At 30.9% G+C, this 12,900-nt stretch overlaps 1 protein-coding gene across 1 annotated transcript in view; it reads right to left on the minus strand.

Annotated features, from left to right (window-relative positions):
- Positions 1–5,516: 5,516 nt before the first annotated feature.
- The window catches only part of LOC143073584 (uncharacterized), a 67,781-nt gene continuing 60,397 nt past the window's right edge, over positions 5,517–12,900 (minus strand). Inside the window, exons 19-21 of the mRNA XM_076249226.1 lie at positions 9,042–9,167; positions 8,389–8,502; positions 5,517–6,286 (exon numbers count right to left, since the gene is read on the minus strand). Coding sequence (XP_076105341.1) covers positions 6,119–6,286; positions 8,389–8,502; positions 9,042–9,167 — 408 coding nt within the window. The 3' untranslated portion in view covers positions 5,517–6,118. The remainder of the gene's footprint in view (positions 6,287–8,388; positions 8,503–9,041; positions 9,168–12,900) is intronic.

Below are 12,900 nucleotides of genomic sequence, written 5' to 3' on the forward strand. Positions count from 1 at the left end.
GATTAAGTGAACTTAAATAATAAGCCCATCTTATATACAAACTATTATAATATTGATAGCACATATATTTCTGAAATAACACAAAAATGATAAAGACTTTACAAAACTTTCTGTGTAGACATATTTTTTTGCAATATTGAACAAAGTGCAGCAACTGATGCATAATATTGAAATATGATTACATACTTAGTAGTAAATTTAATGTGTTATACATTCAATAACAATCGTTTTGTACAAGTAGTAAAATTAAAGTGTTGAACATTCAATAGCAATTGTTTTGTATCAGCATCTGTGATGATATCAGTAACAGTTGCATAGGCTTTATCAAACAACAGAAGAAATCTGTTTCAAGTTTGTAATAAAGTGTATACCATATTGCTGTTATGTCAAAACATAACACTCACGGATATTGGTGTCCAGGACAAATAAGGGTGTCATGTTGAAAAAGCCTATTTTTCATTTCAGCTTTTGTTAATAAATTTTTTATTTTTAAAAGATAAGCCCAAAGCTATTTGATTAGAAAATATTTATATACTTTTTCTTCATTTTCAGGGTCAAGAATTCGTTTCAAATGGTCAGGATTTTTAGTTAATTTTTACCCACAATAAAACTTAACAAGAGTGCACACGCTGAAATGTCTCGCCTTCTATACTAATCATTGATATTATGTTGATAGTCCTAAGTATAAAGCTAAGCTTTAATACAACTGTCACATAAACTTAACATTAACCAAGATAACTAAACAAAGACCAATGAACCTTGAAAATGAGGTCAAGGTCAGATGAACCATGCCAGGCAGACATGTACAGCTAACAATGCTTCTATACAACATATATAGTTGACTTATTACTTATAGTTTAAGAAAAATAGACCAAAACACAAAAAACTTAACACTGTGCAATGAACCGTGAAAATGAGGTCATGGTCAAATAAAACTTGCGCGACTGACATAAAGATCATAAAGTATTTCCATACACCAAATATAGATGACCTATGGCATATAGTATTAGATAAAAAGACCAAAACTCAAAAACTTAACTTTGACCACTGAACCATGAAAATGAGGTCAAGGTCACATGACATCTGCCCGCTAGATAGGTACACCTCACAATCATTCCATACATCAAATATAGTAGACCTATTGCATATAGTATGAGAAAAACAGACCAAAACACAAAAATTTAACTATAACCACTGAACCATGAAAATGAGGTCAAGGTCAGATGACACCTGCCAGTTGGACATGTACACCTTACAGTCCTTCCATACACCGAATATACTAGCCCTATTGCTTGTAGTATCTGAGATATGGACTTGACCACCAAAACTTAACCTTGTTCACTGATCCATGAAATGAGGTCCAGGTCAAGTGAAAACTGTCTGACAGACATGAGGACCTTTCAAGGTACGCACATATCAAATATAGTTATCCTATTACTTATAATAAGAGAGAATTCAACATTACAAAAAATCTAAACTTTTTTTTCAAGTGGTCACTGAACCATGAAAATGAGGTCAAGGACATTGGACATATGACTGACGGAAACTTCGTAACATGAGGCATCTATATACAAAGTATGAAGCATCCAGGTCTTCCACCTTCTAAAATATAAAGCTTTTAAGAAGTTAGCTAACACCGCCGCCGCCGCCGGATCACTATCCCTATGTCGAGCTTTCTGCAACAAAAGTTGCAGGCTCGACAAAAATGAATGCAGTTTTATATTATTATTCAATCGAAAAAATTCTATTCTATGTAGAAATTGAGAAAAATATATGGTGCACAAGTATACTGTATAATCTTTGCTAACTTCACAGTTAAAGCAGATACTGGTTTAATTAACAAGTGTAGGAATTTACATAGATCACAAATAGCAAGTTGTTTCAATAACAATTACCTCAAATCAGTATTGTAATCCCAAAACAAATTATTCTTCAAAATCTACCTATACCACCTAAACTAGTTAAGTAAAGTTTAGCAGGATTTGTGGAAAAATTAATGGAACATCATCCATCAAACACCATATATCCCTTATCATTTGGTATAGATGATTGGTACACAGAGAGCTATAGATGCAGATAAGAGAAAGCCAACCAATAGCACTATTTCAATCAAGCACAACAAATGAACAAAAGGTATCATGACGATACTGACCTCTATAGCTTAGGACAAACACACTAAGTATGTTAAGTATGTGTCATTTATTTTTAAAACATTTTTGTGACTGCTTAACCTTACCAATAATCTGGTACAATAGGGTGATGGCAAAAGAGGCCAGCAAACAGTAATAAGTTACCAAAAACAGAGTTCAACTCATTTATCAGAAACTAGAAGTACTAACCTTTAAGTATAAATATCACAGAAAATTTCATGAAAACTCTTAATTCAGGTTAAGATATATGGTGTTTTCCTTGACAAGGATATTAATCAGTGCAGCTATGAATAAATTTAGTGAAAAACTGTTTAAAAGCTTGACTTTGCAATACTTTTTGTACATTCCATCTAAATGCTTGTTTTATGTTTTTGTGAACTATTTCATTCAATGTTTACACCCAAATGGTCTTGTATAACTAATTTCTGGTCTACTTGAATTCAACAATATGAATGATAAGATTAGACGTCAGTATGAATAGAACACAGGATAGCGCATAAAAGTTATAACAAAGCATTCATTCAGTACGACTACAGCTATTAGGACGGACATATCAAACCCTATATATCCCAAACTTCTAATACTCATTACATCATGAATAAAAATATGTCATCATACAAGCAGCTGCTTATAAATTAATTATATACTCCAAAAAAATTGAAATCAATGATAATATACTGCTAAATCATTTGCAGGGAGATAATAAACTCTTTTTATGGCCTTTTATATCTGCCATCATAAAAAATTATCAGCCCATCAAGAGACCATGAAATTAAGTAAGGGATTCATCATTCTCATCAAATATTTTAAAACTTAACATTGATAGCTGTTGACATTGAAAAGAAATGTGTGATCTATACAACTACATTGGAGGAAAACAAATTGGATTATAAGCCTTTCAAACCAACCTGTGAAGATTTATAGTGATATTGTTAGTTATATTATTAAGAGAGTTTTAATTAATTGCACATGTGAAAATGGTAGCAATAAAACTAATGTACAAGTTCTTTGGTGACAAATAGGTGGGTACTAAGCGTATGATCTCCATAAAGGGGATTCAAATAATAAATTATTCATATTTTTGTTTTAGCATGAAAAATAAAAAAAATTGTGGTTAAGAAAAAACTCATGGATGGTAAAAAATATGTAGTAAAATCCAGAAATGAGTGAAAACTTTCACATTTGTGAAAGATTATAAGAAACAAAATTTCAAAAAATCTGGACAATTTTCATCAATAATGACAAAAATTGATGTGAAGTATAAGTTTGTTATGGCTGAATACAATCAGGAAATAGTCAGGTTCTGTTTTTCTGATCTAAATTAATTTATACTTCACCTCAAAGAAAATATTCAGTAGTTCTTCATTGGATGACAAATCTCAGACTTCTAAATAACAAATATACGGTAATGTTTGGTCAAAATATACAGGTAAATAAGCCAAATATACAGGTAAGAATTAATGGCACTTTCAGCTGACGACAGGAATGTATGGAAAGCCACATAAGCAAATATACAAAACATTGTGCGTTGATTATGTTTTCCTACCTAATAATTAGCATAAAAAACAAAAAATGGCAAGTAAAAAATCTCATGAAAATAAGTAACATAATACATTGTAAACTATAATTTATAAAAACCTGAAATAATTAACTATTATCATTATATGGTACTTAGAACATTGTAGTACATATAACAAATCTGATCAACTGAAACAACTACAGTTATAATTTGTGTAATTTCATGTACTGGTCGTAAAATATTTCAATTGTTCCTAGGTTCATTCATGATAGATTAGTCATTAAACATTAACAATATGTCCCTGTTAATAAGTATGTACTAATTTGTACATATATAAATCATTGAGTGGTATTATTGGGATTATCTATATTTGGTTGCTTATTGAAATTAAAATAAAACCTTAACAAAATACAAATTATTTCTTCTTTGATAAGTATGAAAACCCATAAACCAAGGAAATCTTCCAAAATGTTATCTCTCTATATAATTCTCATTATGTACAACTGCATTTATCTCACAAGAGTCTTCAATCTCTCTCAACTCAAGCATGACATATCCTTTAAAACAGGTTCAAGGCTGATATTTTAATGTATCTTTTTTCAATTGCTGCTTCTGAGTAAATATTTAGCCAACAACAAACATGCACACATTCAACTGCTTCATTATAACATTGGTACCAATAAATATATAAATAAATAATAATCCTGAATAAAGAGGAACAAATTTATGGAAATATTGGGATATAAACACTTATTTATTGTAAGGCATCTGTACCACTTTAAAAATGAGGGTAACAGTTATAACATCTCTAAATCTTGAATTTTAGAGATCACTAAGTATTACCTCCATGGACTATATGCAGACATCATTCCAACATATATGCATGCTGTTTTTAAAGGAGGAAACTGCAGTTTATTAAACTCAAGGTGTTATGATAATACTAACAACATTGCAATTTCATGGTCAAATGATTTGACCATGAAATTGCAAAAAAAATGACAATGTGAAATGTGGTTGGAATTTAAAACAGTACACTATATTGTTGTCTCCTTATTTGGACATTACTGTAGAAGATTTTTGTGCTGAATTTTATTGGAGGACACTTACTCCGTGCACAAAATTTAATGTATTAAGTAATTATGGAGTAAATATTAACGGAAAATTACATTGTACACTTCATGTCAAATTCAAAATTTTCACCAAACACTAGTTTAAAGCATTATTATGAAAAAGATGTAATATGTTTCTAAGCCTTGAATCAAAAAAGCATCTTTTAGACAATGGTTATTTTGTATATACATACAACAGTATATTGATAGTTAGTTACAACTTCAATCCTGCTTCAAATAATAATGCATGCTTTAGTAGGTCAAATTATTTAATTTTTCAGAAACTTTTTTAATGTACAGGGAAATATGAAATTATTAATAAATTGAGGTTAAACAGATTCAATTTGTATGCGGTTTAATTTACTGTTTTACACAATTTTAAAACCATCATTTCACATTCCAATACATGATTTAAAAATTTATAAGTTTTCTTGAAAACAGATGGGTAAAACAAAACTAATTTTCAAAGTATAAAACAACTGAATTATAATTGAAAAAAGGCATTTTTATCATCGAGTGTCCCATATTTACATCTATGCATATAATATATTTATATATTTAGATATATAACCATGTCCAGCACCCCATCTTCTTATTGACTTAACTTACACAAAACAAATGAGTTATTTCATGTTGAATTCAGCTAAAGCACATGATTCAGAATATAAATGTATCATTGACGACTCCTCAGCAAGAAAGATAATCTGTTTAAGTTAAGGTATCTCCATATCATCCTAATAATAATCTAGGTCCTTTCATTAAATCCTCTGCCAAATGTTGCCATTATTTGAATTATCCACTACTGCCTATGCCTGTCCTGCAGTGCATGCAGTGCCTAGTAATACAGTCTTTACTCAAGTCATTCTCATATCTTATAGCTTTTCAATTGAAAAAATAAGAGCATGAGGCATAGATGGAGTGTTTCAAAATTAGCCATAATACAAAGTTTTGTAACTATTTCCCCAAAACTGACCAATGAAATGCCAGGAAAAAAGTTAGAACTTCACTTCCATTCCTTGTTCAATGAATACAGTATCTGGTAGCCACAAATGAAATTCTTTTACTGAAGAACAGCTACAAGCTCAAACCAAATGTTTGTAAACATATATAGGTAGATAGATGGACTGGTAGACTGTTACACTAATAAATACATAGACTGATAGACCTTGTTTTGAAAACATTGATGTGTATAACATGAAGTGATGATAGTGAAGAACACATTGTCTGCATCACCACAGAAATTATATGTTAAAAATAGCACAGCTACTATGGTAACATATCACAATGTAGCATTGTTTCTATGGCAACATATACATGGTATAATATTTCTAAGCGTATATCTATATAACTGTTGAATGTCGTGAAGTAACAGAGTCTTTTTTACTCTTTAACGATGCCGACGGAGATGGCCTTGAACTTGAATAGGCATTTTCATTTCCTGTTATTACAACTGTCCCATAAAATTTTTCTTGTTCCTCTCGTTGTTTTTGGAATTCCTCTTCTAATCTCTGAAAAAGAATTTGTAATCATGAATACATTATCAAGGATAAGTAAGTATACATAATGGTTGATAAAACAAGTTCTAAATTTAATGATGGTTACTTTGAATTTGATTAAACATCCATTGATTGTTTTTTTCCGTTTGTCACTAGTCATTTTGCAGCCCTTTATAGCTTACTGTTTGGTGTGAGCCAATGCTCTGTGTTCAAGACCAAGCTTTGACCTATAATGGTTTTTCTTTTACAAATTGTGACTTGGATGGAGAGATGTCTCATTAGCGCTAATACCACATCTTCTTATATCTATATATCATTTAACTTCATAGATGTGATACAATTTAAAAAGGGAATCATTTCGTTGACCTGAGCATAAGTCATGTAAAATATAAAATACAGTTAATATTGAAAGAAGGCATAAACTTTTGTATTTCTTGCATGACTTGTTATTATTTACAAGATTTGTTAAAAACAAGAGTGCACACACAGAAATGTCTCGCCTTCTTTACTAATCATTGATATTATGTTGATACTCCTAAATCTAAAGCTTTATTACGACTGTCACATAGACTTAACATGAACCATGAAAATGAGGTCAAGGTCACTTGAACCATATGCCAGGCAGACATGTACAGCTAACAATGCTTCCATACAACAAATAAAGTTGACCTTTTGCTTATAGTTTAAGAAAATAGACCAAAACACAAAAACTTAACACTGAGCAATGAACCTTGAAAACCAGGTCAAGGTCAAATAAAACCTGCACGACTGACATATAGATCATAAAATATTTCCATACACAAAATAAAGTTGACCTATGACATATAGTATTAGATAAAAAGACCAAAACTCAAAAACTTAACTTTGACCACTAACTCATGAAAATGAGGTCAAGGTCAGATGACATCTGCCCGCTAGACATGTACACCTTACAATCATTCCATACAACAAATATAGTAAACCTATTGCATAAAGTATGAGAAAAACAGACCAAAACACAAAAACTTAACTATAACCACTGAACCATGAAAATGAGGTCAAGGTCAGATGACATCTGCCCACTAGACATGTACACCTTACAATCATTCCATACAACAAATATAGTAGACCTATTGCATAAAGTATGAGAAAAACAGAACAAAACACAAAAACTTAACTATAACCACTGAACCATGAAAATGAGGTCAAGGTCAGATGACACCTGCCAGTTGGACATGTAGGCCTTACAGTCCTTCCATACACCACATATACTAGACCTATTGCTTATAGTATCTGAGATATGGACTTGACCACCAAAACTTAACCTTGTTCACTGATACATGAAATGAGGTTGAGGTCAAGTGAAAACTGTCTGACGGGCATGAGGACCTTGCAAGGTACGAACATACTAAATATAGTTATCCTATTACTTACAGTAAGAGAGAATTTAACATTGCAAAAAATCTGAACTTTTTTTTCAAGTGGTCACTGAACCATGAAAATGAGGTCAAGGACAATGGACATGTGACTGACGGAAACTTCATAACATGAGGCATCTATATACAAAATATGAAGCATCCAGGTCTTCCACCTTCTTAAATATATAGCTAAAAGAAGTGAGCTAACACCGACGCCGCCGTAGCCGCCGTCGGATCACTGTCACTATGTCGAGCTTTCTGCAACAAAAGTTGCAGGCTCGACAAAAACCCTACTTGAATCAATTTTGAAAGTGTGGACCATCTGATTACAAAGTATCGAGAACTAATTTGTACGATCATTCATCAAAGATTTGCATGGTTGAATGTCTATTTATCAACCAACTTATAGCTGTTAATTCAAAACATACATTTATAGTTTATCGTTGATCATCTCAATGAGATTGATTTTCTCGCTTGAACAGTAATCTAGTTGAGATGACCAATGATAATCTGTTTATTGCCATTTTACCTATGAAGATGTTATTAATTTCCTTGACAATGGCACATGTTCTCTTAGTTTCTAGTGATAACTTTTCATATTGGTCTACTGTGCTGAGAAAGGAAATTATCAGTCAGTAAGATCAATGAAAAACTCCATAAATTAGTATTAATATGTCTTATTGCACAGACATGACAATATCATTGAAGATAACAAACCTGTTTTCTAGGTACAAGTTGGTTCTTCCATTCCCGTAACTCATTAGAATATTGTTCATCTAATTCTTTAATCTTCTGTGTCTCTTGTTCCATTAACATCTTCCTCTTTTCACCCTAATATAAAAAAAACCCAAAAAAACATATAACAACAGAGGTTGCGACTAGAGTTTTGGACAGTGTGCTTAAAATTGTCATCCTCCCCATATATATACATGGTGTCCATGATACAACAAATTCATGGATCATATCAATATACTGAATTTTCTCATTTTCTTACATTTGTAACTTTTTCACCATGTTATCTTTTAGAATTGAAGTGATTTTGTTGTCATTACATGATCTATAACCAAAAGAATAATTAACAATAAGAAAAAACAAACAACACAAGATATGAATTACAATACATCAGAGTTAGTAATTCTAAGCAATTGATTAATAGATTGATAGATTGATGGATTGGTTGTTGTTTACGTCCAGTAGCATAATCATAATGATAACTTATTGATAAACATCTTGCTATATCTGACACTATACTTTTCAGCCAAAAATCTTTGGGGGAAAAATCTGTCTGATGAAAACAATACTTTTTTTCTGAATTCCATTGACGTACAAAAAATATCCCAACTCAAACATACACCAACTTTTTAATTTACCTGTAATTGTTCAAGTTCTCTGAGACTTGTCTCGTTTCTAAACACCAAATCTTCCCATTGTTTCTTGTGTTTATTTTCTTGTCTCTGTTGTTCTGATTTTATTCTCTTTTTCTCATTTTCTTCAAACTGAAAAAAAGATTCAATAATTATATTTAGTTTTACATTTTCACTTAGTCAACTTCCAAATCATTTGTTATTATGAGATTAGTACTCTCAAATAATAAAATGAACCCACCAAATTCACACTGACCAATTTATACACATTGAAAAACAATTTTTGTTAAACAAGATGAATGTTGAGCTATTGCTTACTAATAAAACAACAGTTATAAGCAATTAGTAAAAGAAAGTTGACAAATTATGTCAGGAGTATGTTTTCAAAGTGGTTGTTGTTGGTTGCTTTCTGCCTTATTGGTTTATTAATTAATGATAAATCAGGTTATTAATTGATTTGTTTCAATTGTTTCATATTTTTTCATGCTAAGACTGACTATACAGAAAAAGTTTTGCTCATTATTGAAGGCTGTACAATAGTTGTTTACATTCATATCCTTTGATTTCTTAAGGATTGTTGTCTCTCTATTCTTATAATGGGAGTGAAAACACATCAAATTGTATAACATATCACATGACGCTTCATATCAAATTATATCAATCTCTGATTGGTAGTTTTTGAGAAAAATGCAACTAAAATTTCTTACATGGCCATAATGTGTATTTGGTATACGGCAGTTTAGCAGGGGTCTAAAACTATAGACTATTAAATAATCAATTTAAACAGATGTATTGTTTGGTGTTTCTATTACCTGCAACAAAACTTGAGGGTACTATAAGGATAGATTTTATCATTACTCTACATAGTTATATCATATATATGTATTGTATACATACAATCAATATTTAATATAATTATCTTATATTGTAAACTTATCAACTTCTTAAAGATAATTTACATAAGAATTTTTGAGAGCATATTTTTCATTAATATTCACATTGGAAGATTAAATTGTGCTTTGACACAATATAGAACTGTCATGAAAAAGTATAAAGGCAAAATATATTGGTATCAAATATGTCACAATTATATGTTCCCACTGAAGTTGAAAAGTTTACAGCTCTATATGACCTTTGGTACATGCACAATATAATTATAAAATTTTAAGAGCAATTTCTTGTATATGATGTGCCTATCACTATTTGAAAAAAACAGAAAAAATTGTTTTCAAGGCCTGATTTCATTAATTAGTTTACAGTTAGTCAGTGTTAATATTCACTTTAGACAGTGAGTGTTCTTAAATTCCTAAACTGCATAGTGAAAAACTCAGATAAAAGTGTTTGTGTTATAAATCTCTAAAGAAAACTCTAGAAAAGTTCGGACAGGAAGAGAATTATATGTTTTGAAGGCAATATTCTATCTTACAACTGAAGGCAAAATTCTATCTTACAACTGAAGGCAATATTCTATCTTACAACTGAAGGCAATATTCTATCTTACAACTGAAGGCAGTATTCTATCTGACAACTGAAGGCAGTATTCTATCTTACAACTGAAGGCAGTATTCTATCTTACAACTGGAGGCAGTATTCTATCTTACAACTGGAGGCAGTATTCTATCTTACAACTGAAGGCAGTATTCTATCTTACAACTGAAGGCAATATTCTATCTTACAACTGAAGGCAGTATTCTATCTTATAACTGAAGGCAATATTCTATCTTACAACTGAAGGCAGTATTCTATCTTACAACTGAAGGCAGTATTCTATCTTACAACTGAAGGCAATATTCTATCTTACAACTGAAGGCAGTATTCTATCTTATAACTGAAGGCAATATTCTATCTTACAACTGAAGGCAATATTCTATCTTACAACTGAAGGCAGTATTCTATCTTACAACTGAAGGCAATATTCTATCTGACAACTGAAGGCAGTATTCTATCTTACAACTGAAGGCAATATTCTATCTGACAACTGAAGGCAGTATTCTATCTTACAACTGAAGGCAGTATTCTATCTTACAACTGAAGGCAATATTCTATCTTACAACTGAAGGCAGTATTCTATCTTACAACTGAAGGCAGTATTCTATCTTACAACTGGAGGCAGTATTCTATCTTACAACTGAAGGCAGTATTCTATCTTACAACTGAAGGCAATATTTTATCTTACAACTGAAGGCAGTATTCTATCTTACAACTGAAGGCAGATAGAATTCTATCTTACAACTGGAGGCAGTATTCTATCTTACAACTGGAGGCAGTATTCTATCTTACAACTGGAGGCAGTATTCTATCTTACAACTGGAGGCAGTATTCTATCTTACAACTGAAGGCAGTATTCTATCTTACAACTGGAGGCAGTATTCTATCTTACAACTGAAGGCAGTATTCTATCTTACAACTGAAGGCAGTTTTCTATCTTACAACTGGAGGCAGTATTCTATCTTACAACTGGAGGCAGTATTCTATCTTACAACTGAAGGCAGTATTCTATCTTACAACTGGAGGCAGTATTCTATCTTACAACTGAAGGCAGTATTCTATCTTAAGATCCATTGATGATACGATTGGTCTAAACTGTAGGAATTAGATATTCAAAAACCTAATTTCCATAGTAAAAACTTTTCATTTGCAGAGAACAATTTCAGTTTAAAACTTTCTTTTGATTTCATGCATTTTAATAAGACATTCATAAATGGAGTACAGAGTTCCCTATTAAATCCATCAGACTTATATGTGGAGCTTTATAATATTCAACTATTCAATATTATTTAATCATTCTCTTTGCCTGGGTATAAAGATGTCAGTGTTCAAATATTGGAACCCATGCATGTTTTTATGGAACAGCCCTCATACATGATTTCACTACTTTGATATTTATATAAATATTTATGATATGAGTTCTTCATGGTTTTAAAGTTTCAATAAAAAAACGAGCTATGACTAACTTTCACAATTTTTTTAATCGTGAATTTGAAATTTTCCAAGTCTTGCAGACCTTCTGATCTTAAAAATACACTTTACCAATTAATACCCAAATTCCAACTTCAAAACACTCACATTGCCTTACATATTTAAACCAGAATTTAAAATTCTAAAAGATTAGTACGAAAATTATAAGTCAAAAACTATTTTAGTTTCATTAAATTTTGAACACTGAAATCAGTTATACAAGTATACGGGACAGACTTACATCCTTTTGATGCTTGTTTGTACAGAATTGCAATAAAAAACACTGCATACTACACTCCCCCTGCATTAAATATAAATGTGCATTGAACCTACCTCCCTGACCATCTGAATAACAAGTATAATAATCTCAAAAGTAAATTTCAAGCAATACACACAATCATTTTATTTCAAACTACTATGAAGATCACATTTTCAAATTGTGGTATAAAAACTTCACTGGAGATCATACAATTCTCCCATCCTTAAAAAAGAAATTTTAAATAAAGATTTTTAGTAGGTTTAACTTAAAAAATATGGGAATTCATCTCTTAAAGGGGCACTAGCTACGATACATATAAAAAAATAAAGTATGATTTTTTTTTTAGATCAATCATTAATCAAATTGGAGTAATGAAATAATAATTTGCTTTTAGCAATCAATTTCCTTTAATTTTGTTGAAATAAGCGATTAAACATAATTTTTGACTGATTCGCTTGCAAGTGAAAACGTCATCATCATTCTAACCGGTATTCATGTGAACTTCAAGTTAACCCCTAGCTAGAGATTGACAACGCATGCATTGTACGTGTACTGGTTATTTAAAGAAAAAGAATGTCAACAATGAAAGTGAAACTACGGTAAATCATTTGATTACTAATTCGATGCACATAAAATCATTCTTATATG

This window comes from Mytilus galloprovincialis, chromosome 4, assembly GCF_965363235.1.
Source record: "Mytilus galloprovincialis chromosome 4, xbMytGall1.hap1.1, whole genome shotgun sequence".
In the NCBI taxonomy this organism is placed as follows: domain Eukaryota; kingdom Metazoa; phylum Mollusca; class Bivalvia; order Mytilida; family Mytilidae; genus Mytilus; species Mytilus galloprovincialis.